General features: G+C 43.8%; 2 protein-coding genes across 7 annotated transcripts; one reads left to right on the top strand and one right to left on the bottom strand.

The window, feature by feature from the left end:
• Nucleotides 1-546: 546 nt before the first annotated feature.
• cnbpa (CCHC-type zinc finger, nucleic acid binding protein a) lies at nucleotides 547-4,422 on the bottom strand. 5 transcript variants are annotated; one of them, XM_079272921.1, is made up of 6 exons: nucleotides 4,345-4,409; nucleotides 2,963-3,032; nucleotides 2,360-2,474; nucleotides 2,054-2,119; nucleotides 1,645-1,843; nucleotides 547-1,542 (listed from the first exon to the last, which is right to left on the bottom strand). In XM_079272921.1, exons 3-6 carry the CDS (start codon nucleotides 2,469-2,471, stop codon nucleotides 1,425-1,427), a joined length of 495 nt encoding a protein of 164 aa, XP_079129047.1. In that variant the 5' UTR covers nucleotides 2,472-2,474; nucleotides 2,963-3,032; nucleotides 4,345-4,409; the 3' UTR covers nucleotides 547-1,424. The 5 variants fall into 5 exon arrangements, with proteins under 5 accessions (XP_079129047.1, XP_079129045.1, XP_079129044.1 ...); XM_079272919.1 differs by having other exon boundaries at nucleotides 2,354-2,474; nucleotides 4,345-4,408; XM_079272918.1 differs by lacking the exon at nucleotides 2,963-3,032 and having other exon boundaries at nucleotides 2,354-2,474; nucleotides 4,345-4,422.
• A 2,168-nt stretch (nucleotides 4,423-6,590) lies between these two features.
• raf1a (Raf-1 proto-oncogene, serine/threonine kinase a) lies at nucleotides 6,591-18,516 on the top strand. 2 transcript variants are annotated; one of them, XM_079274460.1, is made up of 18 exons: nucleotides 6,591-7,031; nucleotides 8,831-9,057; nucleotides 9,231-9,343; nucleotides 9,461-9,563; nucleotides 9,675-9,832; nucleotides 10,227-10,316; nucleotides 12,052-12,205; nucleotides 12,672-12,791; nucleotides 12,919-12,943; nucleotides 13,398-13,507; nucleotides 13,825-13,942; nucleotides 14,767-14,851; nucleotides 14,996-15,172; nucleotides 15,261-15,307; nucleotides 15,426-15,544; nucleotides 15,628-15,759; nucleotides 17,098-17,232; nucleotides 17,328-18,516. In XM_079274460.1, exons 2-18 carry the CDS (start codon nucleotides 8,857-8,859, stop codon nucleotides 17,466-17,468), a joined length of 2,028 nt encoding a protein of 675 aa, XP_079130586.1. In that variant the 5' UTR covers nucleotides 6,591-7,031; nucleotides 8,831-8,856; the 3' UTR covers nucleotides 17,469-18,516. The 2 variants fall into 2 exon arrangements, with proteins under 2 accessions (XP_079130586.1, XP_079130587.1); XM_079274461.1 differs by lacking the exon at nucleotides 12,672-12,791.
• The last annotated feature ends 2,578 nt before the right edge of the window (nucleotides 18,517-21,094 follow it).

Below are 21,094 nucleotides of genomic sequence, written 5' to 3'. Positions count from 1 at the left end.
CCGTCTGCCCTCGTGAATGAGGATACAGTACCTCATTAACGATGTCACGTGCAACCGTCTGCCCTCGTGAATGAGGATACAGTACCTCATTAACGATGTCACGTGCAACCGTCTGCCCTCGTGAATGAGGATACAGTACCTCATTAACGATGTCACGTGCAACCGTCTGCCCTCGTGAGCCTCGGTGGCAAAAAAAAAAAAAAGTAAAAATGCTGCAGAGAACCAGAAGGAATTTGACAGGGAAATCTGACCCCGCCCTTTTAAAATACCACAATCACCTTTCCTCTCTCACCCCACAGGCTGCGCAAATGAAAGTTCGTTTTTAGACAGTAGAAGAGTGGTTACACAAATGTAACAGATGCACAGAGTTCAGGACTAATGTTGAAATACTATACTGCATGTGTATTGCCACTGTGCACTGTCTTTATACAGCAGCTCATGGTGCATTTGAGCTTTACCAAGACATTAGTGAAAGCGATGTGAGACTTGTTTGAATTCGGTCATTTGAGAACATCTGCATAAGAATAAATGAATTCACACAACAGCTTCTCCCCGTGCTCCTCCAGCTTTATTGATAGTTTAAAATTACATTTCTATTTTCTAGGACTTCAGTTGCACTTTCCTTCCGACTTAAAAACTGAGTACAAGCAAATGGTATTTATACAGTAGTCTAAGTGATATTGTACAAAAATAACATTTCATTTTGATTTCTGTGAAAACATTTCTTTCCCAAATAACTCCTAATTCTGCTGTTCTGACAACTGCTCTTGATGTTAAATTTTACCAAGGTAAAAAAAAAAAAATATATTCCCAACGCCATTTTGAAAGGAAAAGTCTACCTTGGACTACCAAGTGATATTTAAGTTGTAAACAGATTTCTATAAAAGAACGCGTTTCTTTTAATAACTCCAAAATTTTTTATCTTAGCAATATAACATGTGGTTTGTTACCGCCCACTTAGCTGCTTGTAGGGCTGAAATGCATCATGTTATGAACTGTTTCCATGTCATACTCTCTTGGCCAACTCATATCCCACTAAAACAAACCAAAATAACCATACATGGAAGTTCGGTTTTCATTTACTCCCTTCTTCTCTCATTTTACTGAGGCTTACGTCCACAAGCTCAGAGGTCCTATATATATTCCCATGTTTAGTCCCATTCTCCATCTCTGATGACCAGTGGCTTGGAAAGGGGGGGCTCTTTAACAAAGCATTATACATAACACCGCTACCAAACTAAAACATTTTTGTATTGAATGCAGAAAGATATTTTTTTCACCCCTTTCATTGTATTACATGTCGAGAGGCTCACTGGCCTGGGACTAGCCTCCGTTAGCCAACCTTTGGCCAGTGAAGAGGATTCAGAGAAAATAATACAACCAACCATCAATCTGAAAAAAGGAGGGGCAACAGAGGGCACTGATTATGCGCTGCCTTCATTGGTGCAATCTTTCGCCAGGTGGCCCGCATTTCCGCAGTTGTAGCAGTTAGTCTCGCTGGTTTTAGCGCAATGCAGAGCCACGTGGCCGGTATCGCCACACCTAGGCATGACAAAAGTAGAGCGGCAATGGTTAATTTACAGGGACATAATAAGCCTTCTGTAACGTTATACGACTCAAAAGGATTTAAACGTCAGCACTCACCGGTAGCATTTCACCTTATCGCACATTTTCTGGATGTGACCAATCTCACCGCAGGTGTAGCACTTCTGGGTGTGTGCATGGTCACAGTCGCGGGCCATGTGGCCGGCTTTGCTGCAGATGTAGCAGAGCTGCTCCCTCTCCTTTTTGGGCTCCTTGCAGTCCCGGGAAATATGGCCACTCCTGTGGCAGTTGTAGCACGCTGAACAGAAAGAAAGAAAAGAAAGATGGATGTCATAAATGTATTACTGAGAAAAGGTCGGTTGCGAATACGTGTTAAATCTTAAGATACTATACTGTTTGTACCATTAAAATCAAAATGTAATTACTTTCGTAATTGAGGTGTAAGAAAACACCACTTCACATCAACTAACTAGCACTGAAATGGAAGAATTAGAACTGCAATGCACACCATCCTCAGTTTGGTCACAGTCCCTGGCCATATGTCCTTGGTCTCCACACCGATAACAGAACAGCTCTGTAACAACAGACAGAGTAGAATGCAAAGATGAAAAGACACAGTGTTAATTTATGGCTTCCCCCAAGTGTTTCTCCACCAATTAACACCTTCCATTGGGAGTGCTGTACCAAGACATCTGTAACCCCACACTACAGCTACGAGTGAACAACACATGTAAAGTGTAGTTAAAAAACAACCAGGTTATTGTAATAATGTTCCTGAACTAGGTGTGGCCTGAATAGTAGATAGTACCCTTGCCTCGTCCCCGACCCTTGCCGCGTCCACGTGGACCACTGGAACCATTAGGGCAATGCTTGGCCCAGTGCCCTGAGCGGCCACATTGATAGCACTCACTGCTGCTCATGTCCATTTCCTAAACAAAACATGACACGTATCAATTAACAAAATTCAGTTAAAAATACAGGTTTCTTTACAGGCCTATTGAAAATCTCACACACAGGCTGTTATTGACAGCAAACACAGAAAAATGATTGCATACAAGGAATTTGAATAGCATGATATGAGTCTATTTCCCCAATATTGTGTAACCAAGACATGCGTGTGTACATTACAGTTGTATGGCAATAATTGGGAGAATATGGGTGCCAGCCTGTATCGTTTTCATTTTCTACATTCTCTCTCAAAATAGAGCTTAAAACATGGCCTCTCAAACAATTAAGCTGCTTTAGTATGCCGTTACAACCCAAATGCACACACATTACTACTCTGGTCACTAATAGCTAAATCTGTTCAGACTACTTACAAACAGACCTACTGACACAATCCGCTCGAGCTCTACAAGACACATATTTAGCCACTCGTCAGATGTGGTGTGAAAGCCTGTTGATCGATAGGTCTTACATTTTAACCAATCAGCAGCTGTTGACGCCGGTGGACAGTTGATGCTGATGTGTATGCCATGAAGAATATCCTGATTGTGGAGATAGTTAAATATACAAGTTTGTCAAAGTATTTTAAGAATATAATTTTAGAAAACTTTAAGATTATAATACTTTTAGTAATTCTTCATGTCTGAGCTAGATAACAGTGCACAACTCACACACACCAGCATGTCTAAGCAGCATGACTAACGTTACCATGAGGGTCTAATCTATGATAATAAAAAGGGGGTAATTCTAATGTTTCAGCTGCGGTAATAAGTGGCCATCAGGCTACAACTACCAGGCTAACTTACACGATTCCATGGAATCATGCTGTGATCGCCATAGGCCAAACTTCGGTTTGCTCACGGTGCTAAAGACATCAGGTCGGGAAGAATGTTGAGTTAATGAGTAACTCAGCAATAAGACAAAATGATATCAAGATGAGTCAGTTTGGATTTCAATTGCCAACTTGTTGCTCTCAATTCATAAACGTGTAGTGGTCGTTCACATGTTAGCTGGGCCTCAACTTTTGAGTTTATACAATACCGTTTCTCTAATAAAATAAATAAAAACGTGGGTTATAATGCATCTTCAATTGCCGGTAAAGATGTCGCCTCCACGGGAGTAGCGGTAGGTCAAACGTGGTGCTTACACACCCAACGACTAACGTTTCTACAGAAATGGCCATGAAAGCATGCCGTAGGTTGTGTGCTACTAAGCTAGCTCCAGACAGTGTTCCCCCCCATCACATTGTTATGATGATCGGCTAAAATAGCAACGGGCTACTAAAGATAAAATATAACTCCACCAGTTTTAAACTATGGACAATATAATCCACGTGCAACGTGATTGAATCAGAATCAAATGCCAAAGGTTGATGCTACGCTAACGTTGGCCTAGTCACGTTGATTTTTTTCCCCTGCGTGCTCGCGAGACACACAGGCGGTGCTAGCTGGCTAGCACATGTTAGCATATCGTGACCAAGAAAAGCACGGTGCAGTCGACGACCGATCTCCATTCACTGGTAAAGAAAGTGCCGGTTCGACTGTTACTGCGATAAAGGTTCGCCGCGAAAATGTTTCCAACGGCTTATTCGAGTGAATATACCGTTAAAACTATAGTTTTCCCGCGCAGCGCGCACACGCTAGAGTGGTTGTGAGGAGCTACCGTTAGCAGGCCGGACTGGAAAACCCGCTGCACCGTTATCAGACCGAACCAGTGCGCTTTTCACAAAGGAAAACCGACTGGACGTTAAAAATATATATATTTTATAAGTTTTAACACCGTGTGGGTTTTCTTAAGTCTACACACATCATATATGTTAGTTAAATATATTTTTAATGCAGTTTTAATGCTTACCTCGCTGGCTACCTTAGCTGTGTCAGTGTTTACGCCTCCTTCTTTGCGCTACATGCGGTGTGAACAGGAGTTCCTGAATTGTCATTCACAGTATCCAGTAGAAAAAACCCGGGCACTCATTGGTCACAGACTCTGCAAGCAACCAATCAAACCCGAGGATGTCTGGACACCGCCTCTATGAATCAGCCAATCATGGGCACAGAATAGGCCTTTTCCTTAAATCGACTGGTCTTGTTTTTCCCACTTCTTTAAACCATAAGGGGATGTTATATACTTATACTTCAACTGGTATCACCACTTCAACTATAAATAGTAATATTATTAATAATTATTCATAGCATGGTTTAAAAAATAATAAGAAAATGGGATATGTAAGAGACACAAGATGGATACAGTATATAAAATGCAGACCATTTATCACATTTTTTGTGATTGTAATGTTCAGTGACCATGTTCCTCTTGCTTTCCCAATACTTACAGTTTTATTTAATGAACTCAATGACATGTGTGAGAAGTAGCTTTGTTTACAGAATCACTTAAATTCCTCATATAGCGATATCTGTATATGATTTGAAATAAACACTTCCACTGTTACGGTTCAAATTAGCCTGGCAGATGAAAATGTTTATGTGAATTTTAAGTAACAAGCAACACCACCAAAAACTGATAAAACAAACTTGAAACAAAAATAAGAATCTAGAATTGGAATGAGAGTGTAAATCCATAATAAGACCAATCTAACAAACGGTGTGTGTGTGTGTTTCAGACTGTGTAACGCTGATGCAGACACTTCTCGGAGTCCTGATTGCATCATATTTTGAATTCAAGTGGACAGATAGAGACAATATTCTCTGGGAGTTGCAAGCGTCTCAGCTAACTGGCCTGAGTGCTCAGTCAGATCAATAAGTGGGAAAGATGCGTTTATCTCAGTCTTAAGGTGGATTTGTTGGTAAAGCTCTGAGATGGCGATTATTGTTTCGTGTGGTCTTCACTCTGCAGCTCAGAACCTTGAATACAAAGCAGGAGGAAATATCCCAACCTGTGGTGCACATTGTTGAGTCGATTAAAAGATGTACCACCAATATTATCCCCCTCTTACTGAAACACAGTGGTGCTGTTGCATGTGTAGTGGAGTACCTTAAAACGCCCCACGATGACAAAGCCCTGCCCTCATCTTCACAGAAACAGTATTTTGGCATTCAGTTATTTGTTAGATAGAATATCTGTTAGGGGGGAAAAGCCATTTCCAGAAAGCAAGTGTAAAGTTAGACGGGTAGAATGAAAGTTAAAAGAATAATTTAATTGTGATTTAGATCTCTTGCTGAAATTGTCTACTGCTGCTGCTGCTGCTGCTTTATGGAAACACTGGATGCTGAACCCATCATCATGACGTGTTGACCGGGATGTTGATGAAGCAGTTTTCATTCTCAGATGGTGTCGACTCCAGCTGGCTGAAGGGACCTATGAGCCGTCTGTAATTAGGGGACCTCAGGGGACCACGATGCTACACGGAGATGGTGAACACATGGTGAGTGTAGAGGGCAGCCTGTAAGGCTTCACGCTGTGCCTGTTTCAGGGCCAGTTTGGTAAAGAATAAGAAGCTGTGTTCTTGGCTGACAAAAGCTTATGTTTAAGTCTGATTTCATGTTTGAAACCATTTTAAATTCATATAAACGAAAGAATGATGCATTTATGTCGATTTAAAAAACAACAACCACAGCTTTAATACAGATTGACCTTTTTTTTCTGGAGTCTATAAGTGGATGTGTGAAATCGAACATGACTATCAAGAAGGCTTGGCCACCACGCTGCACTGCCCTCACATCTCCAGATGGTGGTGCACTAGGAGTTAATAAGGGATTACTCCTTTTCTCCAAACCGGTAGTGAGACGATTTTTTACTTTTCAAAAGATTGCAACTTTTATTTTAACCAATCTGCATTGAAATATATACATGAATGTTTCACACGCATTAGCCTGTACGTGACAAAAGAACCAGTATGAGCTTACCGGTGACGTAGTGGCCACAGGAAAACCACTTTAAACTTACTTTATACGTGAAACATGTCAAACATATTAAGAATCCACCACTTTAAAACACGTACAGTTCATTTTTAATCAGCAAAAACTAGTGTTTGGCCCAAGTGGGAGGGATTAAATGTGAGCTATATGCGCAGTGTGAGTGATTCTTGCAACTCTTGTTGTGACTGAGAGGTCCTGTTTCAATCACTGGCGTCAGACGGACGCGCGACACCAACTCAAACCTTTTCACCTTCTCCCGAACAACGTCACAATATTGATTGGAGAGAGAAAAAAAGAGAAAGTGGTGGTTTTAATTTGAAAGTGCCTCACGAGGCTTTACGAATATCCCCTTTGCCGTGTGTCACTTTTGAGGGTCCGAGGGATTTTTTTTTCGCATTCAGCACGACTGGGAGATACAAAAAACAAACTTTTCCTGTATGATATATGTGGTGGCTCGTAAAAAGAGACCCGCCTATGACCTTCACGTCTTAACATTATTGCTACATTTACCGGATCCGCCATTATTTGATACATTCACACGCGGTCTGCAACAATTCCAACTTTTTTTTTTCTCCCGTTTTTCTTTGAATGCGTTGCAAATATGATGTCACCGACGCCACTTTTTCCTGAAGTTATGGCGGAGCACAACTTTTCTAACTTCTCTTGGTAAGCACACGCACACACACACACACAGCTTACTGGCTCTTTCCGTCGCTACTCACTGAAAATAAAAATAAAAATTGTTTTTAAATGCGAACTACAAACTGGCTTCTCCGCGAGCCGCATGACCGCGACATGCATCGCTCGAACAAGTGAGATTTGAATGGAGGGTGAGTAGCGCTGGGAAGTTTTAACCGCAAGAGTTCGCCTCTTTCAGGGGCCTACAGGCACATTTCACAGCGATAACTGGACCTACCAGGCCTTATACGAATACACAAAACACACACGTAGCTACTAATAGCTGCTGTAGTTGTGTGAAATCGTGCACGCGTCTGAACAGCGAGGCTTTTACTAGCAGGCCTGTGTTTTAGCAAGAAGTTGGATTTAATTATAAGTCAATGAAGGCGTTTTAAAAGCCAGTTTAGCGGGCCTCCCTCTCTAACTCTCCCCAAAAATGTGCTAACTTGCTGACACGGATCTCACCTACATTTTAAGGAAGACTTCAGAGACTCTGCTAAAGCTGACTGACCTGTTATGTGGAGCAGATCTAGTCTAAATATTCTGGACTTCTTTTGTTTTGGAGATCTACTGAAACTCCCTTTTTCTATTTTTATGGATCGATCACAGCACTTGCTGTGAGCACAATTCCCGCAGCGTGGTGGATTTGGGTGGAGGAACCACAATCATCCAAAAAGTTCCTGCTTTTTCTCGGTGCTCTTGACACACCGGTATGTCTGATGTGACAGCTAACCAGTAGACCTGCAGTCAATCATCTCCTCGGTGTAACAGGCCTTTTGTGTAGACACACCAGAGGTAATTAGGAGTGTTGCAGAGAAAGTATTCACACTGAAAAGGAACAATCTGTGAAACTTCTATATATATTCTATGTACCAGACGCTTCACTGATTATTTATATTGGAGAACAAAGCAGAAGAGGAAGCTTGTTTGTTTCTGATGGGTAGTTCCAATTTAGGTTGTTTGTTTTTTTCAAGCCACATTGAGAAATGACCTGGTTTTTCGAGAATCACAGATGTTTTTATTAACTTTACCAGTATTACTACAGTAAGTTATTCTTTTCTATCGATCTAATTATACCGTTTTATATGTGACTCTTTCTAATGTCTTTTATTGTTTGTTACCAGCTGCTGAGTTTTAGTTATCTACTGCCGGACCATGCAGAAAGAAAAAGAGTGTGTTGAAAGCCTGTACTGTAAATAACACGACTGACCTCGGTGGTGGTCACAGATTCTGCTGGTCTGAGTGGATTTGTTTGTCTACATCCACTATAGTTCTGAGCCCAGACGTTAATAAGCACATAGGACCACTAAACGGGTCAGAACATGCACGTTCTTTCTCTTTTCCTGTCGCACCTCTGAAAAGGTTTTGCGACTGACACAACCCTGAAACGGACCAAATCACGCCGTCGTGCAAGAGGGTTGGTTGCACCCGAGGCAGGTTATGTTTAGAGATTGCGATGTTCTCGATGCCACAACCTAAACCCATCTTTTGTTGTTCCTGTCTGTAAAAAAGCTTTCACCGTTGTGACTGACCACAGCTGCTTTTTCTTTTTTTTATTTTAAAGCCACTTTTCAAAACTGCAAGTTAGATTTTGGAATATCTATTTAAATTCAGGATGACGAGGAAAAGGACTTAAACACTTTTTTCATATGAAAAACATTTTCATTTTGCAGACCAGTCTTTCTTTTTTACCCTGAGTCTGCACACCACCAATATCCTTACAAAGAAGACAGAGAACTGAAGTGACATCGATTAGATATTCATCTTTTCTTTTCTTTTTTTTCCAGACCATTGAGTGCACTTGGCTTTACTAATGGAGCACCTCCAGGGAGCGTGGAAGACCCTGAGCAACGGCTTCGGGATGAAGGACTCTGCGTTCGAGGGCCCGTGCGTCTCTCCGACCTTGGTCCAGGGCTTCTCCTGCCAGCGTCGCTCCTCCGATGACGGCAAGATGCCCGAATCCAAGACTATCAGCACGATCCGCGTCTACCTCCCGAACCAGCAGCGCACTGTGGTGAGTTGATTTTTAAAACAATATTTTCCTGCAGGTAGAAGACGGCGTACTGATTTCCAGACTTCCAGTAAAGCTGCAGAAATACTGCACTAGTACAGTTAACTAGAGGTATATGGAGCTACGTACTCTCAGGCAGATGAGAGGAATTAATCCTTTTTTTCTATGTTCCTCAGGTAAACGTACGACCAGGTATGACTCTGTACAGTTGCCTGATTAAAGCATTAAAGGTGAGAGGTCTGCAGCCTCAGTGCTGCGCCGTCTTCAGACTGCATCCAGGACAGAGGAGGTGAGCTCAGGGCTGTTTGACAGGTTCACACACCACATTCTCACCTGCTGCAGTTACTGCGCTTGCTTTGATATCCTGTCACCTGAAGTCCTTTCGTCCCTTTTTTTTTTTTAACAGTAAAAAATCGCGGATGGATTGGAACACAGACTCCACCTCCCTGATCGGAGAAGAGCTGCTGGTGGAGGTTTTAGATCACGTTCCTTTGACCACGCATAATTTTGTGAGTACCCGACGCGTTTGCCACGTCCTCACGCTCGAGTCTCCGTAAAAAGCGGCGCCGCTAAAGAAACATTTTGTGTCATCTTTCTTTTCTTTTTTCTGTCATTTTCAGGTTCGCAAGACGTATCTGAAACTGGCGTTCTGCGATATTTGCCAGAAGTTTCTTTTGAACGGTTTCCGTTGCCAAACGTGCGGCTACAAGTTCCACGAGCATTGTAGCACCAAAGTGCCCACCATGTGTGTGGACTGGAGCAATATCAGACAACTCCTGTAAGTGGAATGCTTTAAAAGACCATCAGTTACTTGCAAATACATTCTGTGAGAAAACATTTTGAACGTTACATCATGAATCATTGAGCCATCCTAAAGCCATTCTCTGTGTCAAATTTGAGATTAGTACATCAGATATTTAGGTTGTAAGATAGCTCTCCTGATTAGGTCTGAGCTCGTATTTATGGATTTCCATACTGGCGCTGAGAATAGAAGTTTATCGGTGTTATTTTGCATGCAGGTTTATAGACAGATAATCATATAAAGATCCATGTCATTAGCATCGATGAGACGAGACAACCGTTGTCGTCTCAAGCAGTCAGCTGTTATTTGATGAAGCGCGTACACATTCCCCCGCTCTGTAACATACAAGAGGTCCCCTCCCTGTCTTCAGGTTGTGTCCGACGCCCGGTGAGAGCGGCGCCCCGTCGCTGCCCCCGCTGACGTCCCGGCGAATGAGAGAATCCTTGACACGGTTTCCGAGGTGAGGCAAAGTGTTTATGTTTGCTCGGTCTGTAACTCGTCCATTATTATTGAATACTATGCCCGCAGTGGTGCCCTGAAGATCAAATGCCTCACATTGTCGGGTGCAAATGCTACATGTACAAATGACACTCCATTCTGGAAACAGAGCATTTACATGTAAACTTTATGAAAGTGCTTTTGCTGAGTTGAGCCCTCTTCTTTTGCGACGTTTCTTCTCTTTTAGCCCTGTGGAGGTTTCTTGTAAACAAACGAAAGTCATGTTTACATTTTGCGTGACTCGCCAAAACGCAGTGTGTATCCTTGAGCGCCAACAAATGTGTAAAATGTGTTTCCGTCCACGTAAAACATCTGCAAATCAGCATTTGTTTTAGTTTTTTTTAAAGGGACAGCTCACCCCCCAAAACAACACATTTTCCCTCTTACCTGTGGTGCTGTTTATCAATCTAGATTGTTTTGTTGTGAGATGCCTAGTTTTGGGGATATTGGCCATAGAGTTGTCTGCCTTCTCCTTTAATATGATGTGACTCTATGACGCTCTGCTTGTGGTGCTCAAAGCACCAAAAACTCATCAGCAGTTTCTCTTTCCAGAAATCCTGACCCTGACACACGATAAACCACAGACCTCGTTGTGAGCGGTTTCATGTAGAAACTATTTGTTGAAAGAAAGTAGTTCCTGTATGAAGCTGCTCCATTTTTAATTGTTTACATCCACGTCTACATGCTAGCAGTCTTCTTCTTCTCCTTCTTCCCTGTCTTTGCTGGTGCGTTGCTGCATAGAGAGATTGAGAGCAGTAACGCACCGCAACATGAGTATACTGTAAATAGGTGGCGATACATTGGCAGGTTTAGGCAGCCGTGACCATTGTCCTTGTCAGACTGCAAAACAGTGGTAGTTCTGATGTGTGGAGTATCGTAATCCGAACAGAATTAAACCCTGTTTTGAATGACGTCCTCGGCTTTATGGGGGCTTAGCTGTCCAAGTGCTGATGGAACGAGGGGCGTGAAAAGAGCCTGTTTCAGGAGCACTTAAAGCGGTTAAAAAGCACTCTGAGCTGCCAAATTAGCGCTCACAAAGTATGAAGTTGTTTCACGCAGAGCGATCGCAAATGCTCTTTTGGAACACGGTCCTGTATTGCCAGAAGAGGGATTGTTCTCAAGGCGTGCCCTCCGTGGTCATAACTGTGTTTAATGTGATCTCAGTTTAAACACGTCATTGGGCTCCCGCTGTCCCCGGTTCAACCAGCAGCCGCAGCGCAGCTATAAATCCAGATGTGCACGTGTTTTATTATATTTGCACCAGATTCGCTTTTATGCTTGTAAATGTGCACATCTCAAGTCGCGCTAACATTTTGGATTGTTTGCAGATTAACAAATTTGGCTGGTGAGGTTTGTACTCTTCAGCTGAGCAAACACAAGATCTTGGCAAACACCGAGAGCGAAATACCTCGACAGTGTCAAGTTAGACAAAAAATGGGATAAGGACAAGGCCACACTGGAATTAAACTACTTCCTCACAGTTTTACTTTTCTTTTTTTTTTCCCCTGCATGTGTGGTTTGCAGTCTGTTGAGGGCACAACATAAACAGATGATGCATGAACGGGGAAAGTGAGAGAGTTAATGACCTCCGCCACACCCAACGGCAGTCCAGTTTTAAAGAAGTCACGTATTTCACTGTTTGCATTTCTGTCAAATGCAGTGACGCAATGATCTTTTGTCCACGTTCGCCCTCACAGCTCGGCTCACCGGTATTCCACCCCTCATGCCTTCAACTACACTGCGCCGTACACGCCCACGGGCGGCTGGCTCTCCCAGCGGCAGCGCTCCACTTCCACGCCCAACGTCCACATGGTTAGCACCACCCTGCCCGTAGACTGCAGCATGATCGAGGTAACGACACACCAGCCCCCTTGGGTACTTCTGTAAGGTTCAAGCCACTCCGAAAATATCCCCCTGCCCTGAGAGAGGGATCTTGCCCTCCCACGTACAGCTCAGGCATTCCAAATATCTCTTGGCCGTGCTTCTTTCTACCTCTTATCTAACTCTGCGTTAAGTTATCCACCTGGACAGGGTTGAGCCTGTTTTGTGTTGTTCCCCTGATAGCATGTCATTTTAGCGATGTTTGTACACTTGCGACACTTTACTTCCCCCTGTTCACTTCTAGTTTCTGCTTTTTCGCTGCCCAGGTTCTTGCATCATCGGCTCACTAGTTTTGCATGCCTTGTAGAATATCTTCTCTCTATTCCGTCCAGGTAGTAACCTGGGCATCACTTTCATCATCCTCCCTTTCCTTACTTTCCTTCACTGTGTCCCTCTCCCTCCTGTTCTCCTCCCTGGCCTGTTGTATTGTGAGTAGCTAGACTGCCTGAATGCCTCCCCCAGCTCCTGGTGCCACAGATTCTGGCTGAAGAGGAAAGTAGGTATTGTGCACTTCTCCCAGTCTTTTGTTGAGGCCTCATCCGAGAGTCCCGAAAAGGTTAGAAAGCGGAGCGTTCTGTGTGCGGTCTGAATGGCATGCGTTGCAAACAGGCTATCTGCATTTCACATCTTCAGTACTGAAGTCAAACCTCATTCATTTATTTATTTATGTTTTGTCTCCCCAGGATGCAATGCGTGATCACGACTCGGGTAAGTGCTCGCTCTGCATTTGGTCAGATTCACATCACACTTCCTCCCTTCGGCACAAATCTCCCCCGTACTGATTGTTAATTCATTTAAATCAAATAAATGTTCATATTCAAACTTTTCTTTGTCAACTGACTGTCTAGTTGTCCCCTTCTCCATCCAAAATGGAGATTTCTCATTCTGGACATTGCGCTCTTCCATTAACATTCAATAGACATTAGAAATAGATGAGCAGTGGAGGTGCTATTTGCCTTTTTCTAGCGTTGCCTGAATGCCTAGAGACTCTTGTACGTCTCATTTAGTGGCATTCTAAGAAGGTGAGGTTTTACCCACCTGACACACTATATAATCCTCTACATAGAACTCCCAGTGCAGTGAGTAATACATTCTTTTTTTGCACGCCAAACCGAAGTCCTCCATCCTAAATTGCTGCCTTCTTCTCTCTGCTTTCCTGAAGGGGGGAGTTCCCCCAGCCAGAGCCCCACAGGCTGGTCCCAGTCCAAAGCGCCTGCACCCTCCCATCGAGAGAGGGCCCCGTCCTTCAACACTCAGGAGAAAAATAAAATCGTAAGTCCCATCTCTCGTCTTGTACACTGGTTTTAAAAAGTATCGACTCATCACTTTACTTGTTTTACAAAGGATTCGCTACATTTCGGAAAGTCATTTTTGTTATTTGAGTAAACACTTCCTCGGGTCACGGTTACACATCTTTGCACAACTCTACTCTTTATTTGTTTGTTTATCATATTTAATTGTAAATTCTCACATTTTCTATTTTTAAATCATGTCTTCGACGATGTTTATTGTCACGTACCAATCACTGAGCGTGTGTGCGACACACCTGGCACTAAACCGTTTCTGGGTCTTGATTTCTGCTCCTGCAGAGGCCTCGGGACAAGCGGGACTCGAGCTACTACTGGGAGATCGAGGCCAGCGAGGTGTATCTGAACTCCCGCATCGGTTCAGGCTCATTTGGGACTGTGTACAAAGGGAAATGGCATGGTAGGAATGCATTTCAGACGGGGCAGGGCACATTCAGGTGCAACCCACTAGCACTTTCACATTTCATAATAGAGGTGGGTCAAGTAGCCAAAAACATGCTCGAGTAGAAGTAAAAGTAGTCACCAAAATAGCTACTTGAGTAAGAGTACAAAAGTATGTACTTCACTCGGGTAAGTACATACTTTTGTACCGTATCATAGATGTCTTAAGTCCTAGTTCCCATCACAGACACCCACAGGTCACATCCAGGTCTCTCCGATCACATGAGGACTGAGATTAGAGATTAGAGAAGTGGACAAATTGGTCTCTTATCCTTCTGAAAAATGTCTCGTATCAGATGACCCATTTAGGATAATTAGAGGATAATGTTTCATCATTATCAGCCCATTAACTACAGGTGTCACTTCTTCATTTTGACCCGAGGAAGACCATCTGTCGTTAAAATATTTATCAGGTATGTCCACATGAAATATAAGCAATATATCTTTTTTTTGTATGACGTACTGCGTGTTTATGATATTAAACTTCATCGAATAGTAGCTGCTGCTTGACGTCAGTGGGATGTTCACATAATGCGTCTAAAAACGCATGGGAGCCGCTCTCATCCTCCCCCGCTATAGCGTCAGCCATGCTGCTTTGAACAGGCGTGTGGAGGCGTGGCGTGGCTTAAATACATGTAAGAGTAAATCTAACGAGCTACTACCCACCTGTGTTCATACTAAGCACTTTCAAATATGTTACCTGACACGTGAAATGGCTTCTCATGTGAGCTCACAGTGGATCTTTATGGGTCAAAGCTGACTGAGTATTTCTTTTTGTTTCAGGTGATGTCGCAGTTAAAATTTTAAAGGTGACTGATCCCACGCCAGAGCACTTTCAGGCATTCAGGAATGAAGTGGCAGTCTTGAGGTAAGAAATGGAATCAATAAGTGGTTGTTTTTCAGTTGTTTTAGCAATTTGTTGAGTTCCTTGGTGAATCATCTTCTTTGCTAACTTTGACCGCATCTTCGGTTTTTGGCGATTTCCTCTTCCCCCTCTTGCCTCTGGTCGCAGGAAGACGCGACATGTCAACATCCTGTTGTTCATGGGCTACATGACGAAGGACAACCTGGCCATTGTGACCCAGTGGTGTGAAGGCAGCAGCCTCTACAAACACCTTCACGTCCTGGAGACAAACTTAAAGATCATCCAGCTCATCGACATCGCCCGGCAGACGGCTCAGGGCATGGAGTGAGTCCGAACAAATGGAGATTTTCTCATGACAAACTAAATAGAGATGTCAGTTAATTATCTTATTTGTTTCCGTCTCATTTTTTAGCTATCTGCATGCAAAGAACATCATTCATCGGGACATGAAGTCCAACAGTATCCTTTCTATCGGCTGTCGGTGTGTGAGAAAGACGAAAGCACTTTAATCCTCGTGCTCGTCAGGATCTGTGTTCCCTCAGTGTGCTTTGGCTGTGATTCCTTGACAGCAGCGCAGACATCTTCTTGCACGAAGGGCTGACTGTGAAAATCGGGGACTTTGGTCTGGCAACGGTGAAGGCCAGGTGGAGCGGCTCGACTCAGGTGGAGCAGCCTTCCGGGTCCATCCTCTGGATGGTGAGTAACGCAGCTTTGATTGCACTAAAGCAAATACGACGAAAACAGGAAGTGTAATCCTTTTCTCGTCTGTATGTCCACAGGCTCCCGAGGTTATCCGGATGCAGGACAACAACCCCTACAGCTTCCAGTCCGATGTCTATTCCTATGGAATTGTTCTCTTCGAACTCTTGACGGGAGAACTCCCGTACTCCCTGATAGCAACCAGAGATCAGGTAAAGTCTCTCCATTAGTTTCCCATTCAAATATGTAATGCACATTTTGGAGTGTACCATTAGAAACGCTGTACGGAAACAAGGAAATTCAATAAAACTCCCTCAATTGTGGGGGTGGGGGGGGAATGGCCGCTAGCTTGAGCTGGTTTTTGCTTCAGCCGTAAAATAGTTGATGTGTTCAACGGATTGTGGGAACGCCTTTGCCGAATCAATGCTTGTCTTCGACTCCGGACAACATGAAACGAGGCCAACACTAGCTGACACGAAAGAGCAATTAAAACTCAGCCCAAGTGTAAACAAATCGCTGAAGCCCTCGATCCATGCTTCTCTCGTACATGAGGCCGAGCTGACAGTTGGCAAACTCTACTTCTTCAGCTCGGTTTACTGGAGGATTACAGCCATGCGTAGTCTGTAGCGCCAACTTCTGACCAAACCACGCTGGAGCCAAGTTTATTTGCTCCAAACCAGGTGATGGAAATGCACCTAATTCCCTTTTCTGTTTTTATATTTCAAAAGGAAACAACGGTGCATATAGGTGACATTTGTGTTTGGCATCATCAATTTGTGCAAACTTGCAAGTTTGGTTGCAGGTTTTTGCTCCTTTGTTCGACCTGGTCATGTAAAACAGAGAAGTGACCCACAGTCGAGACTAGTGCCTGAGCTCTAGTCCTCGCCCGGGTCCCGGAGCCGGTGCCAGAAGGTGGTGGAAAGACATTGGGTTGCTGTCTGAAGGGGGTTGTGGAGCTGGCCCAAGGCCCAATACGGAACAGAGGCGGGCGTCCTGGAGCCACTCGCCCAATTTTAGACCCCGTAACACAACCCTGTTTGTGTGTAAGAAAAGGGGTGCATGTGCGTGTCTGCGTTTCTTTTTTTTCGTCCTCACGCAGGCCGCGGGACCTGGTCTGGATCGTGTCTGGCTCCTTGTTCGGTTCTGTTTACTGTGTCTGAATTCCAAATAGGCTGAAGTCGCTGTACAAAGTGTGCCCGTTAACACTGCTATGACCCACCGCCATACTTTGCAAGCACAGAGTCCTCCTATGATCCCTTCATCTCTGCAGCATCACTCAGGCCCTCACAAAGGCTCCAGTGTCTTCGATGCTTATCACCTTCAACTCACTGGCTGTGTTTCTAAAAATATCTCAGAGATGGACTGCTGATTTTAGGATTCATCAGGCGTGCCTTACTGTCGCACCGATTTGGATCAATAGTTCAACTCTTAAGTATTTTCAAATGTACCACACACACACACACACACACACACACACACACACACACACACACACACACACACACACACTCCCTCTGTCTCATCTGCTGTCTCTGGCTCCCTCCTCTCAGATCATCTTCATGGTGGGAAGAGGCTATTTGTCCCCAGACCTCAGTAAGCTCTACAAAAACTGCCCCAAAGCCATGAAAAGGTTGGTGGCCGACTGCATCAAGAAGTCCAAAGACGAGAGGCCGCTCTTCCCTCAGGTGAAGCACCGTCTACTTGTCGACTTACACCTGAGTGTTTTTCTTGAATTCATCTTTAATTTTTCATCTCTTTTATGCATTTTTTTTGTTTTCAGATCTTGTCCTCCATTGAGCTTCTCCAGCACGCCCTGCCTAAGATAAACCGCAGTGCCTCAGAACCGTCCCTGCACAGAGCCTCTCACACTGAGGATATCAATGCCTGTACTCTGACCTCCACCAGACTGCCGGTTTTCTAGAGGCTCAGACAGCACACCTCCTCCTCTCCTCACATTTCCCCCTCCTCCTCTTCTTCCTCCTCCTCCTCCTCCTCTTTTGAAATATCCAAAATAGTCCCAAATACTCAGGACGCCCCAAATTCTCTACAGATGCAAATGTACACGCGATCATACGTAAACCCGCGCTAACCAATAGAATACGTGAGGAGAGGGGGGAAAGTGCATCTGAGATCTACTTTTGGAAGGAAGCGAGTGATTGCAGTGGGATGAACACATGAAGAGGCGGAGCAAAAGATACATTGAGGCGGTGCCGTGCTTATCACTGCGCGTATTAAGAAGTATGCAGAGGCTCCACGGCGGCAATGCATTTGGTAAAATTTGTAAATACATGCACGCACACCTACCTAAGACAACGAGGAAATGGACACTGAAGGAAGCTCAAGAGGAAGACTTGGGTTCGGCGACGTGAAGCACACCCTTTTATCTGGCCGTCCTGGGTTCTGATGAAGAGGACCTTTTTAAAAAAAAAAGCTTATATGCCTTAAGAGGAAACAAAGCCTGGACTAAGATCCCGCACAGTTCACCTCTATCACAAACAAAGCCGTCGGATGTAGTCTATTTAGTTGCACAGCAGTAGTTGATTTTGCATTGTCTTAAATGATAATGGCGTAGATATGGGAAGTTGTTGTCATTTTTTCTTTCTTCTTTAATTGTCTTTATTTTTTGGGGGCATTTTGGAGGACTTGTAGCCTGTCGGACAGCGAGCATGAGTGATGACGGAGAAAATTGAATTTGCACATTTTTAGCAAACGCAATGGTTATGTTTCCACAGTCTCCACATTGTCTTCAGAGCTCCGAGTAAACGATCCGTCGATGCCCACACGTCCTCACCGTGGGTATGGGCTGTCACCAGCTGGACATTTGGCGGTTGTCTTAAATGTTTAAAATGATTTGGAAACTAATTTGTATTTGTTGTCTTTGATGTCTCTTTCAGGAGGTTAAACGTGTTATTGTGTACTTGGTGAGAGAGTTGTCTATTCAATATTTTAATAAAATTAAGTTAAATTCTTTTGCCAAAGATGTTTGTTCTATTTTCCTGCTTCTTAGTATGTTGCCGCTCTTCTTGCTCACTGACGCAGTAAAATCCCACACGTGTGCAAGCGTTAGTGGCAGGGTGAAATGTTTGCTGTAGCGTTGGCAACATGGTGCAACCTCACAGGGGATCCGACCGCTGGCTGATGCTGCTGTGCACAGCACCGCCACTGGCAGGCTCAGTGGAACAACAATCACTCGGCAAGGGAGGGACATGTGGTGGAAAGAGAGTTATATTTTGTTTTAGCGTAAACATGCAACGTGTAGGTCCTGCTGGACTGAACCACTTGACTTGATTCAGTCGCAAGTGCAAATTTATAGTGAATATTTGCTGTGACCTAAATGGGGATAAGTTTAATGGTCATGGCCTTGGCTATCACTTCTCAAAAAGCCTCATCACGGGGTGAAATAGACATATCACCAAAAGTGGAGCAACGTATTGAGAGCATAGCCACCGGCTGACCACACGCTGTCTATTTTTACAACCGTTTTGCTATATGTGTTTATCTGTTCTATTTCTGCATTCTGACAAACCTCACAGGCTGGCAAAAATGAAACCAACGGAGCCCAAACGTCCTCCACCCTGGCCTGCTGTAGCTCCATCTACTGGGGGTTCCTCCATGTGGGGGTCAGCCTCCATTCAGTGTCCTGTAAGACCTCAACGTGCTGCCTTCAAATCCTTCGTTAGGAACCAAAGTAGTATTGGTTAAATGTACTTAAGATTTCAGAAGTGAAAGTACTCTTTCTGCAGAAGACTGTCTCCCTGAAAGAAGCATCGGACAATGTGGATTAAAAGGGACAAAGACATTTTCTACACGAATGCAATTTGACAAAGACAACATCCGGATGTTGTGCACCGATCTATGAAAGGAGTCCTGCAATCAATTTAATAGTGTCTGCCAAGACGGCTGCTTGCCTCTCTCTGGAACGGCCTCCCATCAAAAAACCCATCATTTTGATATTCATGAGTTTAATATTCCATTTGACCGACATTAGAAGACCATCCATCATGCTGGAACTGCAACCTACAACGTATATGCGTTGTGATTGTCATTTTAGTGGTTTCATCAATTCTGTGACAAACTGAAGGCCCACTACTGTGGCTCAAGTGGCTAATTATGTCACCAAAATAACACCGATATGTATTTGTATGTAGGCCCACTGTGCTTCATCTCTACCAGCAGATGGCAGCCAGAAGCTCTGTATGTCTACTGGGCTGTTTACAGAAGTCATCTATGAAGGCAGTAGAGCTGATGTATTTTCCATTTTGAACCATGTTTTGTTATAAAATGTGTTATTTGAGATTCAACGATGCCAGTGTTTATTGAATCTGCACCTTTACATCCTCGCCCTCATTATGGGATGGAGGTTCTTCAGCAGATGGTCAGTGTGGGGAGCATCCACAGGGCCTGAGCTGGGAGGAGTCCAGATGGGAGCTTCAGGGCCGGAAGAGTGACTCCTCTGAGTTCTTCTGCGGCTTTTTACTGCCACCAGGCCACGTCAGTGTGGTTTATTATGAGGAGGGGGGAAAAAGAACCTCAGCACCATCTGGAGGCCTCACGAATACGGAAAGATGAACATCTATCGATGGGAGATGTTTGCAGAGGTCAGTTTTAATGCAAACAGCTTGAATTTGCGCAATAATATATCTGCATATCTGCATGCAGAAGGTTTTCTAGCGCGTGGAGCAGCTCCCATGGCACTGCATCGTCTTCAGTTCTGTTCCTGAGGTCTCTTCCTTTTTATAAATGTTTTTATTGAGAGTTTTTCCTTTTTTATATTTGTGATATTGGGCTATACAAACAAAACTGAATTGAAAGATGTATTCAATTGTGTCTTCTTAATTTTAAGGCCACCCTAGAGGGCACTTAATTATATTCTATCTACCACAGGGGCGTCCAAGGGGGCACTCTCAGCTTTTGTTACAAACACATGAGGGGTCAACCCTCATCCCTTTAAGTCCGCTCATGTGTACCAATGCTGATGCCTGACCGGTATCACTGTCATGAATAACAAGAGGATGTAAACCAAGGCATCCTATCACTTTTATTTCTGAATGTCTGATATTCTGCCCATGGATGTTAATTAAGAGGACAACAAATTAGAAACACCTCTCAATATAATGTAGTCCAGTACAGCATCACCTTTAACTACGACCTCATTTATAAACATATTCGATATTTACATGTTCTTTTCAAAAACTGAACATCATTATATTGTGATGGTGGAGTTTATGGCACGGCTGTTCTATTGGATCGCATCAGATGGTGCAGGTGTGCCTAATAAAGTGGCTGCTGAGTGTGATTTAACCAGTGAGTAGTCTGCTTGAACAATTCAAATACGGTTTTAATGGTCCTTATTTGAGCAGTGACTGAAGCTATTCTCTCTTACTTCAGCTGTGGATGTCCATGTGTCTTTTTTCCTCAGCAACTTGCTCTTCCAGCAGAGACTGCTGTTTGCTCATTGTGCTAGGTTGTTGGTTCGCAGACATTTGTGATATTCAGGCATCTCAACTATGAAGACAGAGTGATGAATAAAAGCTTGAAATGTGATGT

The sequence above is a fragment of the Melanostigma gelatinosum genome (assembly GCF_949748355.1).
Source record: "Melanostigma gelatinosum genome assembly, chromosome: 8".
Classification (NCBI taxonomy): domain Eukaryota; kingdom Metazoa; phylum Chordata; class Actinopteri; order Perciformes; family Zoarcidae; genus Melanostigma; species Melanostigma gelatinosum.
Note: the sequence above shows the minus strand (reverse complement) of the source record. Positions and strands in the feature narration are given on the sequence as shown.

Coding starts and splice junctions, on each gene's coding strand:
- cnbpa (XM_079272918.1), bottom strand. CDS start 2,471: ATGGACATGAGCAGCAGTGAGTGCTATCAATGTGGCCGCTCAGGGCAC. Junction 1,844..2,053: donor CTGTGACCAAACTGAGGATG/GTGTGCATTGCA, acceptor CTTTCTGTTCAG/CGTGCTACAACTGCCACAGG. Junction 1,543..1,644: donor GATAAGGTGAAATGCTACCG/GTGAGTGCTGAC, acceptor TGTCATGCCTAG/GTGTGGCGATACCGGCCACG.
- raf1a (XM_079274460.1), top strand. CDS start 8,857: ATGGAGCACCTCCAGGGAGCGTGGAAGACCCTGAGCAACGGCTTCGGG. Junction 9,344..9,460: donor CTGCATCCAGGACAGAGGAG/GTGAGCTCAGGG, acceptor TTTTTTTAACAG/TAAAAAATCGCGGATGGATT. Junction 10,317..12,051: donor TCCTTGACACGGTTTCCGAG/GTGAGGCAAAGT, acceptor TCGCCCTCACAG/CTCGGCTCACCGGTATTCCA.